At 64.4% G+C, this 20,117-nt stretch overlaps 1 protein-coding gene across 1 annotated transcript; it reads right to left on the bottom strand.

The window, feature by feature from the left end:
- Positions 1 to 236: 236 nt before the first annotated feature.
- Positions 237 to 4,562, bottom strand: LOC147913160 (surfeit locus protein 6-like). The gene is given in 7 exon segments (XM_087419602.1): positions 237 to 485; positions 717 to 920; positions 2,017 to 2,105; positions 2,710 to 2,837; positions 2,839 to 3,006; positions 4,103 to 4,271; positions 4,469 to 4,562. Coding segments are annotated over 7 exon segments (1,101 nt in total).
- Positions 4,563 to 20,117: the final 15,555 nt, after the last annotated feature.

Here is a 20,117-nt window from a genome sequence, read left to right as displayed (position 1 = left end):
CCCATTTGAGACCCGGGCCCCCACAGCCCTGGGAGGCGAGCCTCCACTTTGCACGGAGGAGCCACGTGCGCACAGACGGGGGGCTCGCCCAGCGTCCCCCGACGTGGAGCTTCTCAAGTCCCGAGGGACGTCGTCTGGGCCCTGGGCAGCAGGCCCTCGCGGCGGGCCGGCCTGCTCCCGGTCCCGGGGCGGGATCCGGCGCTTCCTGCGGGCCTTCTCCCGGCGCCGCCGGATCTTCACCTCCGCTGGGCGCGCCGCTCCTCCGTGCGCCTCAGGGCCTCCTGCCGCCGGTGCTCGTAGTGGAGGGTCTTCACGCCCTCGGCCTCCAGCTCCCGGGCCTTGCCCTCGTCCTGCCGCGCCCGCAGGCGCTCCAGCAGCTGCCGGTAGTTCTTGCCCGTCAGCGGCGTCAGGTTCCCCTTCAGCTCCCGCCTCTCCTCCTTCCTGCGCTGGGCCTTGCTGGCCGGCTCCTCCTCGCTCACCTCCACCTCGGGGGTGGGGGGAGCCGCAGCACGTGACTACAGCTTCACCCACGCTGCCCGGTCCCCACCAGCCCCCCCGACGGCGCTACCACCCCCCACCCCACAGACGGGCGGCCGCGGTCCAGAGGCGGCGCAGGCGGGGCGCTCAGCCAAGGCCACGGCCAGCACGGGGGAGCGCTGGGGTCCCGGGCTCGGAGCCCCAGCCTCCGCGCCTCCACGGCTGCACCCACCCCTCACCTTGTTGAAGAGCAGCCCGGGCTGCCCCTGCGCCTCCTCTCGGGGCGCCTCGGGGGGCGGGTCGGCAGCCCCCGCAGCCTCCTCGGCCTTCGCCGCCTTCTCCTGTGCCCTCAGCTCCTTTCGCTTCCTCTCCCTCCCGTCCCGCTCCTGCTGCCTCCGGCGTCTTCTCTCCAAAGTGGCGGGAGACACCTCCTTGGTGCTGCCCTGGAGGAGAGAGTGGGTGTTCACTTCAAGGTTCTCCCAACTTCAGGGCTCCCAGTCGGCAGGAAGATACCTGAGGAAATCCTTGCGCAGGACAAGGGGCCCACTGAGTTCAGTGGTCCACTCCGAGATGACCTATCACCCAAAATGCAAGTGACCCCAAAAGGGACAAGGGGCCCTCGAGTAAGAACCATGACTTCCAGTTTCCAGGCACTGACCATGGGCTAGGGCACTTTATAGACACAAAATCTCCCAACAACTCAGTAAAGGAGATACTGTCCTCCATCCCTTATAGATGAGAAGGGCAGGCGGCTTGGCAAAGGCCGCCAACCAGACCTGGTGTCAGGTGAGAAGAACTCAGCGCCTGTGCGGACCACGGCACTATTCTGCTGGTGACATCCCCGAGCCCTGCTCTCACCAACAGCCTTTCCCATCCTGGGGCCAACAGGGGGCCTCTGGACCAGACTGACCCAGACCTGCACTGCAGGAAGGCTGGCCCAGAGCCTGGACCGCTCCCTGGGAACCAGCCCCCAGGCGGTGCTGAATGAAGCTGGGGGACTGTCCCCAACAGCAAGAAGCCTGGGGGAGGTCCCCAGGGAAAAAGCAGGTGGTGGCCAAGTCAGAGGGGGGACAACCATTCAGCAGAAGAGCTGAGGCTGAGTCAGGTCTCGGGGTTTACTGTGGCTGTCACCTCGGGCGGGTCACCTTATCTCAGGCCCTTGCCCACCTCACAAGGCTGCTGTGACATTCAGATGGGTGAAAGTGCCGCCCGGTGTGGTGTTCAGCAAGGGCGGAATCCCAGGGGAAGCAGAAGAGAAGAGCCAGCAGCTCGCATGGCCTACAGGGGGCGGGTGTCCCTGGGGACAGAGGCCCCCAGGACGACGAGAACTACACCTGATCTCTTGCAGAACAGAGCTGCCGAGTGAGGCCCTGGAGGACCCGCGGCAGGCGCCAGACAGTGGCCGAGGCCCCTCCCGTCAGCCGCACAATGGCCGGCAGAGCTGGGCGCTGACCCCGCAGAGAGCACCGAGGCACCTTCTCCTCAGGCAGAGCAGGGAAACATGCCACTCCCGGCACCCCAGAGGTCTCCCCCACCCACCTGGCCCCGGGCCTCCCGGATCTTCTCGTGCAGCCGCTGTCGCAGAACGTCCAGGGCAAAGACGGAGTCAGGCTCTGTGGCCAAGCCATCTTCAAGGACGGAGACAGAGGAGCGAAAGGAGACGCTCTCCCTGGTCCCCTCCTCGGAACTGGCGTCAAACAAAGCCTGAGTCTCCATGCACTGCCCGCCCCCAGGTGGCCACGCGTGGATCTGCAGGGCAGGTCCAGTAAATCCCACTCCACCTCTTCAACCTGGACTGGCCCTGAGGACATGCTCCAGGTCAGGACATCCTTGCACAGCATGATTAAAAAACACTTCCTACAGGTCAAGTGAAGACCATCTCCCATTTCTTCCCACTTTTGCAGCCTGGGGCCCCCCAAACAAGTCAGCTCTCACGACGCCCCTTCAGAGACTTGAGGGCAGTGAAGCTCTTCTAGGAAAGCCACCCTAGGTCCTCAGCGGGACATGGCCTTGCCCCTCGCCAACTGGGTCACCACCTGGCCTGAAACCATGGTGTACTTGCCCGGGTTCCACCCACCCACAGAGCCCCTGTGATCTGTCCTCTGAAAGCTCGCTCTTCGGGAAGTCTCAAGCTATCCAGTGTGCCTGATTGAGTCTTTTCTGGTGACCAGAGAGGACGACGTTTGCATCTGACCCCAGCCAGCCCTGCCCCTCCTCCCCAGAGCCCCTCACCCGCAGGGGCCCCTGTGGAGCTGGAGGGTTCCTCCTCCTTGGCTGTCACTGGCATCCTGGCCCCGGAAGTGGCCGGAGACTTCTCCCCCAGGGCCTGGGCCTTAGGCTCCGCAGCCTTCTCCTCCCGCGCGGGGTTTCTTCTGCGCGTTATTCCTCTTCTTTTTCGGGGGCCTAGCAGCTTCTGAGCCTCGAGTTCTGCCAGCTGAAATACAAAATGAGAAAGCGCTGCCGTCCCAATCTCTGTGACCCACTAAACAGGCAGGAAGATCTTGCAAAGGCTTGGATCCCAGAAGGATGCTGAAAGCGAATCAGGATGGAGGATCCGGAGACCTTTATCCATAGAGCTCAGAACCACAAACTTCCTAGAAAGCAGACTGGCCATGTAAGTGAGCATAAGTGAAGCCATCTTGTTGCACTAAATGGTCCCAGGCCCTCCTCTATGTGACTACTCGCTGCGCTGCACGTACTCCAAAAAATTCACATACTCTTCTGATTTACGGCCTCTGCTTATGTATGTACTCCCCTACAGCTTGACAAATTAAAACTGTGTTCTATGAGTTTCTCTCCAGGAACAGGCTGACCACAGGCGGGAAACACACCTACAAGGTATCCATCACAGCTGACGGAAGAATGGAACAGTGTGATGCCTGGAGCCTGTCACTCCTGGAAACCAACATCCCTGGACCCTTCCTTACTGCCCATTTTCCCTATACAACTGCCTCAAGATTCTGTAACCTTGAAGATGGTTTTTTGAGACATTAGTCTGCCATCTTCCTGGTTATGCTGGCTAATAGAATTAAAACTTCCTTTCTCAATCCCTAACTCCTTGTGATTAATTGCTCAGATCTCAGCGAGCAGAGCAAGCCCACTATTCCGTATCAGCTACACATATTAAAACCCTGAAAAACATCCAGACACTTGACCCAGCAATCTGTTTGTGAGACTTCTTCCCAGGTACGCAGAAAGACTTGGCCTCAAGAACGTTCATCACAAGGTTGTTTGAGTGAAAAATCAGGAAAATAAATATGCATTTACAGGGACAAATCACAGCACTGCTATGCAACAAACTACTATGTAGCCATCAAAAATAATGATACAGGCTTTCATTTTAATAGGTGGAAAAAATGAGTACACTGAGTAGGGACGGAATTGTTTTAATAAGTGAAATATACTCACAGTAAAAGACCATAAAGACACAGACCTAAGTTACAGCTGAGTGATGAGAAAACTCACTTTTCTAATTTTCTATAATGAATAAATTTTGCTTGTGTAAAACAAAAACGTCGTTTTTCTCCTGGTAGTTCCATGCCAGAACCTGCTGCTCTCCCCTCCTCCGGGCTGGGCAGTAGTTACAAGTCCCCACTCCCTGCAGGCCAGTTTCTGTCTGTTGCACCTGAGTGTGGCCTCGTCACCCCTGCCATGTATCCCCCATTGGCAGGAGCCATCTTCTTCCTTCCTTCTCCCCACTTCCCCAGTCCACAGGGTCACCTCCTCCAAACCCTGTCCAAGCTTCCTGCCCAGTGGGCAGATGCAGCTGAATCCGTCGGACCCCAGGCTGACGACTGCAGCAAGCAGGGAAGCAGCGGTCACTTGAAGCATCACTTATATTTCCTTCTAATATTTTGCAGACATGTTTCACGCATCTACGCGTCTAATCTACCCGCAGGCTACTTGGGATGCAATGTGGGCTAGACAGTGACCTCCTCTGTGGCGGAGAGTGGGACGCCCCTCTCCGAAGCCCTCCTGGGCCACGCCTCACCCGACTCACACTTCTGCAGCTCCGCGCTGGGCTGGGAGCAGATCTTCCTGGCCAGGCTCTGCAGGTAGGCGTCCTTGGTGAGCAGAGAAGCCATGGCTGGAGGCTTGGGGGTTGGGTGGGGCTCTAGGGACCCTGCTCGGGAGAGGAGAGCCAGGGTGCAGCGTCCCAGGCCCACAGCTGCTCCCCGACACACACACCACCTGTCCCATGCTCGCCCGAAACCACCACGTGGGCTGGCACCGCTGGCCATACCCCAAGCCGCAGCACCCAGAGGTCCTGGTAAACAGCCCATTCCTGGGGACTCGAGGGTAGGACATTAGGATAAATGACAGTGATGTTTGCAGGAAGCCAACGCAGCCTGGGACACGCTCACTGCACAGGGGGCGCTCAGGTCAGCTGATCTGACAGCTGTAGGCCCTCTGCCCACTGCCTGGCCTCCGGCCAGCCCTGGAGGTGGGGGCTCGGCAAAGGGGCCTCAGGCCCTCCCAAGGACACCCAGCATGCCAGCCGGATGCTGGTGCCTCCTCCCTCCACCCTGCCCTAATCCCACCTGGATTTCCTTCTCCGTGTTTCTGACCCGCTCCAGATCTGCACCCCCAAAGCCAGCTCCGGGCCCTCCCCACCGAGCCTCAGCTTGGTGCCCCTGCCCTCACTCTCCTGTGGGACCTTGCTCCCGGTGCCCCTCCTCTTCCCTGGCCCAATGCCCTGGGGCAGTGCCTTGCAGAGGGCGGGAGGGCACAGCCCTCAGGGGCTCCCCAAGTGCTCTTGCCCTCTGGGCCTCGGTCGGGGCTCATCCTCCCCTCAGAACACAGCTCCCCGTTCTTGCAGACACCGGCTGTCACGAGACCGCTCTGCGCCCCTCCAGACCCCCCACCCTGCCCTGGCTCCAAGGGCCTGAGCTCGGGGCTGCCTGACCCAGGCCCTCTCGCCCTGGGCTCCCTGGCTTCCGATGGGTTAGGCAAACTCGGGGAACCGGCAGGAAGGAGGAGGACGGGAGGAGGGAGGAGAGGGCCCACGGCCCTGGTGCCTGGCCTGCCCAGCCACGGCTGTTAGTGGCCACTTCCTCCCAAGGCAACAGCTTCCAGTGAGCTGCTATCTCTCGAGGCTCTGCAAGCCCACCCTCCCTCACTCCTCCAGGCCTGGGGTGGGAGACCTCCCTCAGTGGCTGGCCCGGGGGATCCACCAGGCCTACCTGGTTCCCGTAACGCTGCCCACAGCTCGGTAACAGCCCGGCACGAACACCTCTCCACGGCCCCGCGCCACTGCTTCTCGCCGGGCCGCCCCCATGACCATTCAGTGATGCCGGGACTGATCTGTGGCCCCCTGGGGGCTGTGGGGCTCCCTGAGGGCAGGCCCTGCATCCCTCCTGCTTCGACAAATGGCTGTTCAGAGCTGCCCCCGGGCCAGGGGCTGCGCTCCCCACGACAGGACCAACTCCAGTGAGGGACTTTCCTTCCACGTGGCGAGACTCAGGGACAGGAGACAGCCCACGCCCAGATCACACCAGCTGGGCCAGGTCTTTGCAAGCCTAGCTCTTCTGGAAAATCTGACAGCAGGTGAGGGCTGAGTGCGGAGCTCCAGCTGGCCAGCGGGTGGCAAGGGGCCGGCAGGGTCACAGCAGGCCGCCCCGCTCCGGGCCCTCCCCCCGCATCTTCCGCGACCCTGCAGGTGGCAGGTGCTGGGCTGGGGCAGGGCACCTCCTCCTGTCACCTCTCTGTCACAGTGAACAGGGTCACAGGCCAGCAGAGCCACCCCGGCAGGACGCAGCCACAAAGGCTGATCTGGGCCAGCATCCGGGGTGATAGGGACCCAAGTGGGCCAGTGTCCCTGAGACCCTGAGGATGGGGGTCCCAGAGTCTGGCCTCTGGGCAGAATCCTAAACCCTCAGAGGGAGGACACAGCTGAGAGGCACGTGGCCTAGTTCAACCGCCTTATTTTACCGGGTGGGGAAACTGAGGCCCAGAGAGCCAAAGGGGCGTGGCTGAGCTCTCAGGACAGTGGGCAGCTTAAAGCTACAGGCTCTGGAGTCAGAGGGCCCCAGGTCCCCAGACCCTGCTCTGCCCCTATTGGCTATGTGGCCCCAGGCAAGTCCCTGGCCTCTCTGTGCCCGCTGCCTGGGCCGTAGAGAGTGACAACGCAGCCTTGGGGGCCGACCCATGAGGAGGTGCTCTCGGGGCGGATCCACCGGGAGTACCCTCGGGACGCTCACAGCTGTCACCGCACCTCCCGCTCCCGCGCTCCCCATGACATGGCCCAGTGACGGGGATTTCCTCCACTCCGAGGACAGTCCCAGGGCACAGGGGGGAGGATGGGGCGGCCCGAGTGTGGGCAGGCCCTGAGCGCGGGAGGGGGCGGGCAGCGGGCGGGGGCTCCTCGGCTCCTGCCTCCGCCACAGGGGCGCGAGAATTAATTAGCGAGCGCTTTGTGAAGCGCTTTGAAGCCATGAAGGGCCCGCAGCTCTGAGCAGCATCGTTGTAAATACTACGGTTTTATTTACAGACGCGGAGGAGCAGGCAGAGCCCGGGCGCTGATGCTCTGCCAGCTCCCTCACCTCCTAGATGGAGTCATGTTGGACTTACGTTCCGCTGGCGCCGGGAAGCCTCAGGCGGGAGGCGTCTGTGAAGACAGGGCCTCATTATCCTCCAGCCCGGAGCAGGCAGGCGGAGGAGGCTGGGCCGAGCCCCGCGCTGGGGACACCCGGAAAGACCCGAGAGGCACAGGCTGACCCCTCCCCAGCAGCCACACACACACCCGGGAGGGGGGCTCAACGCCCAACATAACTGGGGTCCCCAACCTCCTCTCATAGGAGACACGCTGACACGAGGGCGAGCAGTCCCCCAGCCAGAATGGGACACCCCCAACCTGCCGCCATGCCCACTGCTACCCTCCTGGCTCTGGGGACCCAGCAGGAAGCCAGGCGCTGGGAAGGGGGCGTCCGGGGCTGGCAGCTCCCCGGCCCTGCTGCCTCCTCTGCTTTGAGCACGGCCAGCTGGCAGGCCCTTCCTCGTCCCCTGTCCAGCCCCCACGGCAGGCAGGACTGGATTTCACCAAAGGGCTCTGGTCCAGCCGCCTCTTCTTAAGTCTGGGACAACAGACCGGAAGACGGGGCGTCCTGCAGAGGTCACATGGTGAGTTAGGGGCTCTCCAGCTCAGAGGACACGTCCCTCCTTCCCTCAGGGGACTCAATCCAGGACAAGGAGCCTGCATATGACAATGCTCACATACACTTGCGCGGGCGCACACACACACGCACATATGCACACGCACGCACACTCGCACACACACGCACGCACACATGCACACACCGCGGTCACTACTCCCAGCTCCACCACCAGCCAGGCACAGTGCTGCCCCCTGCACGTTCCTCCCCATAAGCTGGCGGGGGGGAATCCTGCCGACCCCCCCACTGTGCAGAGGAGGAAACTGAGGCTCAGAAAGGTGATGCTGACAGGGCAGCACATGAACACAGCAGGGGCTCTTTCTCTACAGCAGAAACGTGTGGGGCTACGCACGCCCATGCATGCACACACATGCACACGTGTACACACATGCACACGCATAGACACATGCGCATATACACGCACACACACAGACCCTGCCGTTTCCACACCCCAGTCCTTCAGAGTCAGGAGATGGGGTGCAGGAAGCCTACGGAGGCAGAAGGAGCAGGAGAGGCCCTCCTAGAGGAGGAGGAGGGAAGCAGAGAGGTGGGGGCAGCGGGGCTGCCCCCTCCAGCCTGGGCCAGGTCACCCCAGGTCACCCCAGGTGGGGCCAGGTCTCCCCCATCAGACTGGGAAGCCCGGAGTGTGGGGCCTGCCTCCCCTGTCAGACTGTGAGTGCTGGCAGGGCCCCCAAGCCCTGCCACTGCGTGCCCCAGCAGACAGGCCCGGGCTCAGCCTGGTGGAGGCCAGCCCACGTGCATTTCCCACCTGGGCCTCTGCCCCTACCTCCCCCGGAATGCTGCGGAACGAGTCGTCCCCACCCCCCCCACCCCCCCCACCCCGGCTGCTTGTGTGCGAGGGCCCCTCACCGTTGCCCAACAGCAGATGCCGTCAGCCTGCATCCCTCATTAGTGGCGGAGGTGGGGTCCCTGTCAGCCCCGAGCCAGAGAAGCTCCCCCTGGGCTCTCGCTCAGCCAGCCGGGTGCCCCGAGCTGCGCCCTCCCGGCACCACACTGAGCAAGGCTGCCAGGTACAGGCCTCTGCGTCCTCACCTGTAACAGGTGTGATCACGAGCCTCGCCGAGGAGTCGGGCGGCATCAAGGCCAGTCAGCACAGCTGCCCGCTGCAGGGCTGGCACTCAGGAGGGCGCAGGCCAGCCCTGGGAGCCAACAGCTCTCATCCTATATGCTCCAGTCACAGCTGGATTGGCACACGCGGCCCCCTCCCCAGGCTGCCACGCTGCCCCAACTCATGCAGCCACAGCCCCGCCGCTGCCAGGGAGCCTTCCTTGCAGTGCTTTGCCCCAGGACAGCGGAGAGGACAGGAGCTCTGTCTCAGGACAGTTCCCAGGGGGACTGGGGGCAGCGCCCAGCACCCAGCTGCAGGCTGTTTGGCGGGGTGGGGGGGGTGGACCTCTCGACTCCTCTGGGCCGCTTGACCTGGGAGACTGCAGAGTGCCCTGCAGGGCTGGCACAGAGGCCGCACTGGGGCCACTGGTCACTCCTCCCGGGAGCGAGGCTCTGGACTGGGCCCATGGGTGCCGGGACACACGACAGACCGCCCCCTCGCTGGGAGCCCCACGCCCGGGAGAGCATTGGTAAGAGGAGCTGCCGCCCGTGCGAGGACAGAGCCCCCTGCAGGAGGCCCCGCCCTGCCTTCCTGCCGTCCTCAAGGCTCTCAGGGCCGCACAAACCTGCACACGGCCGGCCGGCTAGGCCCAGCTGCAGGTTGCTGTGTCTGGGGCACAAGAGAGCGCTGTAGGAGGGTTTCACTGCACGCTCGTGATTCATAATCCAGTAGGAGGCAAAGGGGAGGCGGGGCCTGACGGGACCAGGCATTCATCTGACGGCCCATAAATCAGATCTCGAGCGCTGCGTGGTGCCTCGGGAATGCGCCCAAAGCACCAGATTTACCCATCAGATGCGAGAGCAGGGACAAGAGAGATGCACAGCCACGTGGCTCCAAACCAGGCAAACGGCTACAGCCCCGGCCCCACCTGCACTGGCCCTGAGACCTCCCCAAGCGCCCCAGCTCTCTGCACCCTGTTTCTCCACCTGGGAGGTATGGGGACAGCATCGTGGCACCATAGGGGAGAGAGAAAGTGCGTGGAGACTGGGGCAAAGGCCCCACGAGGCCCCGCACACAGCAGGCGCTCCTAACAGCTGCTGTAATAAGACCCGGTCACTGCCAGGCACCAGGGAAGAGGTCAGACCAGATGACTCCAGGTCTTCCCGGACCTGAGACTCTGCAGCTCCCCTGGGATGGGACAGGAGTGCCGCCCCCTCTCCCCCAGGCCTTGGGGGATCAGGCAGCTGGAGTCTGATGACACCCAGGCTCACAGGTGGACAGGCTGAGGAGGCATCAGGAAGTGGTCAGTGTTTACTGGACAGTCCTAGGGACCTGGGGAGGGTCACTCTATGGGCCTTGGAATGGCATCCACGCCCTGCACTGTGCCACATCTGCTGATGTTCTCGGTCTCTGCACAGCTGTTCCCTCCAACGGGGCATACGCTCTGCCTGACACCTTTCCATTCTTCAGGCATCTGCCTGGACACCTCCCGCCCACCCGAGCCCTGCCCGTTGCCCACGGCTGAGTCAGGTGCCTCCTCTGGGCTCCCACAGTGCCCCGTGCTTCCCTTAAGTCATCAGTGACCATGCTGGGTGCCCTGCCTGGTTATCTGACGGTCACTTTCAGTGGACAGATGCCCACAGCTCAGTGCTGTACCCGGCGTGGTGCTCGGCACCAGGAGCGGTGAGCTCAGCAAGTGAGCGGTCTCGGGGCTAAAGCCAAGCTCACCATGCGGTGCTGTCCTCCAGGACCCCGAGCCTCCAGGGCCCCGAGCCAGGGCCGCACCTCCCGCCAGCACACTGGCGCCTGGCCCTCTGGCCCGGCTCCACGCCTGGGCACACACCAATCCACTGCCCACCACACGTGTCCCCTGCCCAAGTTTCCATCCTTCAGGAACAACCCTGCACCCCACACCTCCAGCAAGCCCTCCCTGACTGCACAGGGCGTCCAGAGGAACCAGGGCTAGATGCACGCCTCCCCTGGCCGGACACACGCTTCCTCTGCCCTGTCACTGGCCTAAAGGAATAGAGTCTGCACTGGGAGCCAGAGGCCCGGGTTCCAGCCCAGCATGCAACCCTGGGCAAGCCCTGGACCCTCTGGACCTCAGTTTCTCCACCTGCACAAGGCAAGGTGGACCAAGCATTATACGACGCCCTGCACAGCCCAGGCCAGGCCCCGCAGCTCAGCGCCAAGCCCACGAGGCCCCTCTCTGTGGTCCACGGACCCGCTGCCCCTTGCCAGGAGTGGTGCCAGCTGCAGGAGATAGCAGCTGCCGCGGAGCCCCGCCTTCATCACTGCGCCCCACACTCGCCCTCACAGCCTCAAGGAGGAAATCCTGCAGGACCACGAGGCACAGCTGGGGTTTCGGTTTCTCAACAAGAACAACTGGGGCCGAGAAGGTGCAAAAGAAAAAAATGGATGAAAAATGGATGAAAAAAAATGGAAGACAGCAGTCGCCGCGAGAGGACAGTCCTCGGGGTGAGATAGCAGCTCGGGGACCCCGTCAGGGGCCGGGGGACGAGGTGGACAAACGCCGGCCACGTGTGGGCCACGGGAGCAGCCACAGCGGAGAAGGGAACAGACCACGCGGACCCCGACCCCAGAGAGCACCTCCCAAGCCCACGAGGCCTCGGGCGCAGACTCAGCAGGGTGGGGTCCATCTGCCATTCAAGCGTGGATGCACCATGGCCCAGAGAGTCCACTCAGGATGCAGGAGTCGTCAGACCTGCACAGGCCACGGACACATAGGGGCTGGGAGAGGTCACACTGCCAGCTGGGGCCACGGGCTCGGGAGCTTGGCAATTTCAATGGCCTGAGGAGAGTGACCTTCCATGCTACCCACCCCCGCAACCCATCCCCAACAAATGTTGTCGATAAGATCCAAGGCCAAGAGGCCCACGGCTCGAGTCCCGCTGCTCCGAGGCCCCGGGTGCTGCTGGGCACCCCCACCAGCTTTGCAGGAGGAAGCGGGGCGCAGGACAACCCTGGCGTCGGGCTGGCTCAGGGACACCCTGACTGTCTCTGGAGTTCCCTGCTCCCTCCATCCCCCAATCAGGGCTGTCCCCACAAGGGCCCCTCGACCGTCCCCATACTGGACAACCGGAACACGGCCGCAGGACACATGGACCTGCCGTCCTGGGCTCCAACCACTCCACTGCACGCCCCCACCTCCCACGCCCAGTCGCGGGCCTCCCTGTGCTTCTGCCTTTGCCCGTCTCCCAGAGCCCACGTGCGGGGCCCGGGCCTGCTACGACCTCGGAGAGGGTTTGATCGACGCCTGTCCCTCACAGGGCTGGCAGCTGCCAGCGGGCAGGACCCAGGCTACCCCTTCTGTGTCCCAGAGCCTGGCATACAGCGGGCGCTCAGTAACGATCTGGTGAGTGAGATCAACACCCGGCTGGGAGGTCTGGTACCATCATCGCCCACGGGGACGGCCCGCCCACAGTGCAGCAGTGGCCTCTGGAGGGAGTGAGCACCCTATCACCAGAGGTATGCAAAGGAGCCGGCCGCGCCAGAGGGCTGCAAAGCCGCCAAGTCCAGGGCTCCACGCCGTGCTCAGGGGCCACAGGGCGCAGGAGGCCCCGTGGAGGAGAGGGCTGACCCTGGCCCGCCCGGCAAAGCTGCCTACCTTCCCGCTTCATGCCCATGGCCAGGCACTTCTGGTAGCGGCAGTACTGGCAGCGGTTCCGCTGCCGCTTGTCGATCAGGCAGTCCTTGTTGTCTCGGCAGGTGTAGGTCAGGTCCTTGCGCACCGTCCGCTTGAAGAGGCCCTTGCAGCCCTCGCAGCTGTACACCCCGTAGTGCTAGCCCGCGGGGGGGCGGGCGGGCCGTGAGCCCCGCAGCACCCACCACAGAGCGGGCGTCCTCTCCGATGGCCCCCTCGTCTGCAGACCCCCCGGCATTCCAGCTCCATCCGCTGGGCAAGAGAGTGGCCCCACTGGGGACCAGGCGCTGGTGAGGCCGTCCCCTCCGTGTCTGAGCCAGTGGCCCCGGAAGAGGGCGCCATCAGGGTTCTGGGGCAGGATGCGAGGGGCACTTCGCCCATGGCACAGACCAGAGAGGGGCACTGCCCCCTCTGTCATCGTCACCACCAACAGCTGCCCTCCCTCCAGAAGCCTCCAGACCACCCTGCCCAAGGTGGCATCCCCCACTTACTGCCTCCCTGACTGAAACCACTAGAAGGCCCATGTGAAAGGGGAGCTCCCAGTGCCCCCTTGGTGGCCTGGCCAGGCCCCCGCCCCCCGCCCGTGGGTCCTGCCGTCCCCTGCGCCTGCGGCAGCCTACCTGAGGAGCGGTCGCTGCAGATGGCACAGATGTGCTTGGTGAAGGACGCCATGTTCCCTGAGGGGTGGGCCGGGACCTTGAGGACACCGTTGAGGCCCAGCAGGGGCTTGATGTCCTCGCTGCTGCTGACGGGGTTCATGGGTGAGTTGAGCTGGGGAGGGGACACCGGGGGTCAGCCCTGGCAGGCTGGTGCCATGCACCGAGGGGCATGTGCCAGAGTCCCCCCAACAACCCTGTGGCACACCCCCACTTTACAGAGAGAAGCTGAGGTTCAGAGAGCAGCCCTGCCCACCCCAGGCCACACAGCCCGGAGCGGCAGAGCCCAGGCCGGCTGAGCGCCGGCTGGACGCCTGCCCGGGGGTGCTCCGCTGGGCTGGCAGAGGCTGCCCTGCCCTCAGGGCTCCACCCTCCCACGGCCGACCCCAGACCCGGGAAGGAGGCCCCCACAAGGCCCCTGCTCATGCTCCCTGCCCCTCACCCACCTAAACAAGAACCACCTCCCATTACTGGGCGCTCCCTCGGCAGGACAGCGTGAGCTCCAGGACCCTCCCGCTGAGGCAGGCACTTTGGGGGACCCCCAACCCACAGACGAGCACTGAGCCCTGGTCACAGCGAGGACGGAGGAGAGCTGGGGTCCACCCCACCAGGCCACACTGCCCGGACCTCTGCGGGCGGGGCGGGGTCTCTAATCTCAGGACCGAGGGAGAGAGGGACAGAGACACCCCTCGGGCGTCCGCTGCAGGGACACCGTCCCCTCTCCACAGAGCCCTCCGCCCCACCCTCGGCCGCCTGACGCCTTGCCAGGAGGAAGCGTGGGAAACTCACCGGTCACCCTGGCAACAGCTGCCGCGGCCGCGATGACACAGCAGTTTTGGTTCCGCTGCGTCCACCCCAGCCCTCCCGCCAGCGCCCAGGGCCCAGAGGTGCTTCCCGCCGCATCCCCCGAGCCCGCCTTCTCTGCAGGCGCCAGGACCCCGGCCTGGCAACCCCGCACCCCCACACCCCCACTTCTGCAAACCCCTGACAGAGGCGGAAACTGGGTGGCGTGGACGGCTCTGTGGACGGGCAGCAGCTGCTGCGCTGCCCCCTGGTAGCCCCGGCCCCTCCTGCGGGCGGGAACCGCACCTCCTTCCTCCCCCATGGCCCCCAACTCCCACCCCTCTTTCTCATGGGATGGCAGGACCTTGGGGCTCAAAGGACACAACGCAGAACCCCCCCCCCCCGCAGCCTTGCTTCACGCCGGCCTCAGCGCCGGCGGTGACTCTCCCAGCCCAGCGGGCTCTAGGACCCCTCCCTCCACCCAGGTGGCCATGCGGCTCTGAAGATGCTTAACCCCCAGGGGACTCAGGGGGGTGCAGAGAGGCCAGGAGGCTGGCTCTGACCACCCGGGCTGCCAGGACACAGGAGCCGAGGGGGGCGCGAGGGCGTCCGGGGACCCCACTGCAGAACAGGGCAGCCATCTGTCATTCGAGAATGCCCCTTGCGCCATGTGCAGCGCTCAGGAGCCTTTCCAGCTGAGAGAGGAGCTAAGAAGGGACACCGACCAAGAGAAGGCGCCTGCTGTGTGCTTGGTGCCACCGTGCCGGGCTATGCACACGCGCTGGCCTCTCCCTGCGAGGAACACCCCGCGGGGACGTGCTCTCCCATTTCCCAGATGTGGACGTAGAGGCTCAGAGAGGTCAGGGGCCTGGCCGAGGGCACACAGCTGCCCAGTGGCAGAGCAGAGGTTTGAGCTTAGCCCTCTCAGAGTCAGCAGGTGGTGACACCGAGGTGATCCCCGCACGCTGGAGAAGGGGAAACCGAGGCCCCCAGAGGACGGGCTTGCCCTGAGCCACTCAGCAATCCCACATTGCACTGTTCACTAAGCGCCCAGCCAGCCAGGAGCACACAGCCCAGCCCTGCCCTGCAGTGCTCGCTGGCCGGGTCCGAGATGCCAGGAGGAGGGAGAAGGGGCTTGTCCCCAGGCCTCCGGATCCTGCCTCCTCCATCTGCTGTGTGACTTAGGGGAAATTATCACATCTCTCTGAGCCTGAGGTTTCTCGTATGGAATAACGTGAGTGCATCCATGTGAGGCTGATGTCGGGGTCACCGAGCTGATCCACAGCAGTGCTGACAGGCAGCGAACGACCCGGCTCACGCGGCACAAGCGGCGGCTGCATGAGCACTCGGCCTCCAGGAGGAGACCACCAGCTGGGCCTGGACGATGGTGGGCGGGCGGGCGTCCCAGGCAGAGGGGCCGCCAGAGCAACATTTGGTCCCGAGGGGCCCAACTGCGGGAGCCACTGAGGACCCGTGAGCAGGAGGCGCGGCGTGGGGGCCAGGTGGGACGCCTCTCTGGGCTCCAGCCGTCCCCGTGCTGCGGGAGCCTGGCCACGAGTCCCGGGGCTGGACCCTCCTGGCGGCACAGAGGAGAGGAACTCGGGCCTCCCCTCTTTCTGCGGCCGCCCAAACCACACTGGGTGGGTAGGGCCGCCTGCCCTGTCTCCTAGCCCCCGTGTGCAGGCCCTTGGGACTGGCGCCTGCCCTCGGTAAACTGAGGCAGGACCACAGCAGCGGGGAAGGAACTGCAGGGGGAGCGGTCAGTCAGGGTCAGTGCCAGGGCGAGCTGGCTCCCAGGCCTTGTGCCGGGGGCACCCTGCCCTCCCAGGCTCCAGGTCCCCATGGGCACAGCGGTCGGCCCAGAGGCCCTGGGAGCCCGAGGAGCCCCCGCACGTGTGGGAAGACGAAGGCGGTGCTGCAGCCGCACCCTCACCACAGGCCCGGGCGCCTGCTTTGCTTCTCCGCCTCGACTGGTGGCCATTCTTCCGCTTCCCAGCTCCAAGCAGGCAGGCCTCGGGCAGGGCTCACAGCTCCCCTAACAGAGCGCGGGGCGGCCCCTGGGGCCTCGTCCTGCCGCGTAGGCCCCCTCCGCAGACCTCACCTACGGGGTCTGCTCCCCTCTTGCTCCACTCTGCTCCCAGGAGCCCGAGGACTCCGTGGCGTGGCCAGGGAGGGGCTCCCCCATTTTCTCTTTCACATCCTTGGCATCTATTTCGGTTCCCGCCGGAGGCTACGAGACTCACTAAAATAACCTCCCGCCTCCACAGCGCCCCCCTGGGGCCCCGGCCGTCTCTCCCACTCCTCCTTCCCCCACCCACCACGCCCCTCCTTCCCGTGCCCACGCAGGGGAGGCCCACCACCCACGGTCAGAACTCGGGTGGGAGGCTCCAGACCCGCCGCCCACCAAGAGCCGGCCCTTGGCCTCGCTGGCCTCATCTGCCCACCAAGGCAGGCGACACACCCTGTGAAGTCCGCTTAGCCTCATGCAGACGACCCATTGCAGAGGCCGCACGACCGTGGTGCCCACAATAAGGAGCAGGCAGGGCCGGCCGCCCCGCAGGCCTGGGAAGGCCCCCCCCAGGGAGACTGTGCGGGGCTGGCGAGGCCTGGACACCGAGGTGCCCACGAGTGCCAAGCACTGTGAGCGGCTCTGGGACACGGTGGGAAATGCTCCCTGGTTCCTGCGCTGGTGGAGCCCCCAGACCAGGGGAGACATGCAGGGCAGCTCAGGCCAGCACCTGTGGTCTGGCCTGGCTCTGCCCAGACCCCCGGCGCCCATTTCCCCGAGAGGCAGGGTGAGGTGGACTCAGGGACATCGACGGCCCTCCCTGGCTGTGGACTCGAGCAGGCGGCGCTTGGCAGAGTGCCAGGCCCTCCTCGACAACAGCAGAAGTCAGAGAACCTCGCTGGTTGCGGCAGCTATGAGTTGGTGGTTGTGGTTTTGGGGCAGGAGTGGGGGCATGCCCCCCCGAACTTCACCCACACTCCCATGAACATGGGGAACTCCGGGTGTCCAGGAGAAACTGCTTCAGCCAGAAGCTGCACTCAGCTCCCAGGGAAGGAGCTATGGGGGTCAGGGGCCAGGGGACTGAGGCTTCCCTGGAAGAGCGGCCAGAGGCCGAGCACAGGGCTCAGACCGGGGCAAAACTAACTGCCATCCAACTGACCGATGGATGGACAGACAGACAGACGGACGGCTGATGAGCAAGAGCAAGTATGAACGTCTGGGGCACACCAGGTTTGCTCCCCACACTCACCCCCTCCCAGGCCCTACTCCTGCACTGATCCCCTCATCAGCCTCACGGGGCTTGGGGCCCCTCACTCACAAGCAACCTGGATTCAGCACGCCCCCACTACGTGCCAGGAACCTCGCTGTGTGCAGAGAGCAACAGAGAACAACAGAGAACAGGACGGACGTGGTCCCAAAGACCTCCCTCCTCAGCACCGCCCACCCTTCCCCTAGACGGCTAACAGTGCCAAGGGGCACCAGGCTCCCCCAAGGTTTGGGGGCATCACCACCACCCTTAGGTGGGTACCTAGGGCCCAGGCCTCACACCGCCCTCCCCTGCCAACCCAGGGAAAACTGAGGCCCGGAGGGGCCGTGAGCCCTGACGCGGGAGCACGGGCTCTGCTCCTCCATCAGGGGAGTTTTATTTTTGGGACCCTCACCCAGGGTGCCCCCACTTTCACACCTAAGGGGAAACAAGGCCAAAGGGCACCCTGTCCTGCCCCAGGGTCGAACCCACAGACCAGCGGGAAGGGCGAGGGGCTCAGCTTCCGCTGCACGTGGGCCCCACTTTTGGGACCCTCTTTAAGGCACCAGGCTGGGAGGAGCTGCGGCGAGTTGGGCACTGACTTGGTGGCCGGTGGCTATTTTTACGCCTTGGGTGTAAATTCATGATTTGTTTGTTTGAAAGCGAAAGGAAGCACGCCTGCCTGGGACTGCTTGGGCGGCTGGAGGTGGGTTTGGGTGTGAGGCATCTGCACGGCCGAGCCTCCTGCAGCAGGCGCCCCGGGGCTGCCCCTGCGCCAGGCTGGCCCGGCGCAGCGCATCTCCCTCCTCGCCGCCTGCCCGCCACGAGGCTGCTGCCCTGCTAGACCCATCTTACCCCGGGAGCCCCGGGCTCCTCTGGGAGGCAGAGGGGCTTACTAGAGCCCCATGGGCTGCACGTGGTGGCCCGGCGCCGGGGTGGGGGCGTGGGGCGGGTGCTGGTGGAGAGGGAGGTGATGGATGACTGAGTGTGGTGGCCATCCTCGCTGTCCAGGGACAGCCACAGCCCTTCAAGTGAGGCAGTCCTGCCTGGTGCACCACTGCCACCTGTGTGAGCTCGAGTCAGCCTCACCACCCTCAGGGCTTCACGTTCCCCTCGGTGAAATGGGGGTAACAGGACCCTCCTCCCACCGGACAGCCGGGAGCTGGATCCCACGAGGGCCACTGTGACCTGGCTACAGGGAGGTCCTCCTTCCACTTGGGGCAGGAGCTTTCTGGGGGGCTGTGGGGACAAGCACTGGTTGGGGAGCCTCCTGCAGGACAACCACAGGCCATGGCGCGGGCGTGTCCTGTCCCTCTGGTTTCTGCTTGATCCAGGCTCCCCTGCCCGGCTCTAGAAAGCCTCCTCTCTGCTGGGTTCTGGGCCCGGTGCCGCCTGCCCCGCCACGCACACCCTGCCCAGCCCCCACCCTCCCTCCAGCCTGTTTAACTGCGGCCCCCATCCACTGTCTTCACGACAGACACTCTCCCCCACTTCCCACGGCACAGAGGGCACCACTTCTAAACTATTTCCTCCCGCCAGGTCTGGGGGCGGGCATAACTCGGGGAAAGGACTGAGAAGGAGCAGACGTGTGGGGCGCGTGCCCTGTGCCAGCCCTGGGGCCTTTGGCCATGGTGCACAATAAGAGGCCTGTTTGGGCCCCGTCCTCCTGGCCTGCATCAGACGTCACCTCTGCCGCTAGAGAAGAAGACGCCAGAAGCCCTCTCCACGTGGGGGCCTATTGGGCACAAGTGACCAGAAGTGCCCAGGACCATGGCACCCACGCCTTTGCTTGTCACGCCAACAACCCATGGGCAGTGGGCACTGCTAGCCCACCTGACTGGAGAGGACAGCGAGGCTGGGAGAGGGGACACGATGGCACGTGTCACAGCAGTGAGGATGAAGCCTCGGGTTCCCACCTGCCCTGGCATGATGGAGACGCAGGAAAGGGGAACGGAGACCCAGGAGGTCACAAGTCCCACAAACGGCCTGGACAGCTGCCTGGGACCAGTGGGCTTCGAGTGGGCTTAGCGACAGGTCCTTTCCTCAAATGGCCCTGGTGTGGAAGGGCAGGTGTGAGACAGAGGAGGGCCCATGCCCTGCTTGAGGCCAGCTGGGGACCCCGGAGCCTGCCCACTGGCCCCCTGCCCTCAGGGCCTGGCCCCTTCTCGCAGGGTCACAGACCCCTGAGTCAGGTGGGAACCCCAGTAGAGGGGGCATGGCTGGACTGACGCTGTGGCCTCAGGTGTGGATGGAATGAGAGACTGTCTCAACGCGGCCTCCAGGCCTGACCCACGCCAGCGCTGAATAGACGGCGCAGGGAACAGCCTCGTCAGGCCCGGCCGGGGCGCTCAGTCAGGGCGTACCTCAAGCCCCCGGCCCACCAAGGCACTCAGCCGACAGTCCAGCGTTTTGTGAAAGGGGAACTTGTCCAGGCCAGGCCCCAGCATTGCCCGGTGTAAGCTGTGTGGCCGGAAATGTCCAGATGGTCCTAGTGTTTATATGCTGGTCCTGATATTCCGGGGCACTGGGGCCTCTTGGTGGGTTCAGGCCCACTGTGGCTGAGTCGTCCCCAGATGGGGACGTGGGTGGGTGGCTGGGCCCTGGGCGCTGAGCCGGGGTAAGGGTTCTCCCCCAGGGCTGTGCCCTGCTGTCTCAGTCCCTGGGTCTCAGCTTTCAGAAGCCCTACATTTGGGAAGGCAGGAGGGCCTCCCAGCTGCACACCGTGTCACCACTGGGCAGGGAGGCTGAGCCGGGAGCACCAGGGGGACCGGCTGTCCCCACACAATATGGCCCACACCAGTGATCAGCTATCCCGAGGAGCTGGCTGGCCAGGCTGGCCCCCTGAGCTCCTGGCACACAACAGCCCAGCCACTGGTCCTCTCAGTTCACCCGATTCAGAGAGGCATTAGACAACAGGAATGCTGTTCCTGATGGCCTGACCAATGTCGCTTCCTGGGGTCAGACTCAGTGAGGTGACCCCATCCAGTCAGCCTACCTGCTGGATGGCCATAGGGCAGCCCCATCCTCTCTCCCAACCTCAGTTTCCTCCTCTGTGAAATAACT

This window comes from Ceratotherium simum, chromosome 29, assembly GCF_057802395.1.
Source record: "Ceratotherium simum simum isolate JZ-2026a chromosome 29, ASM5780239v1, whole genome shotgun sequence".
Classification (NCBI taxonomy): Eukaryota; Metazoa; Chordata; class Mammalia; order Perissodactyla; family Rhinocerotidae; genus Ceratotherium; species Ceratotherium simum.
This window is presented reverse-complemented; position numbering and strand designations above follow the sequence as displayed.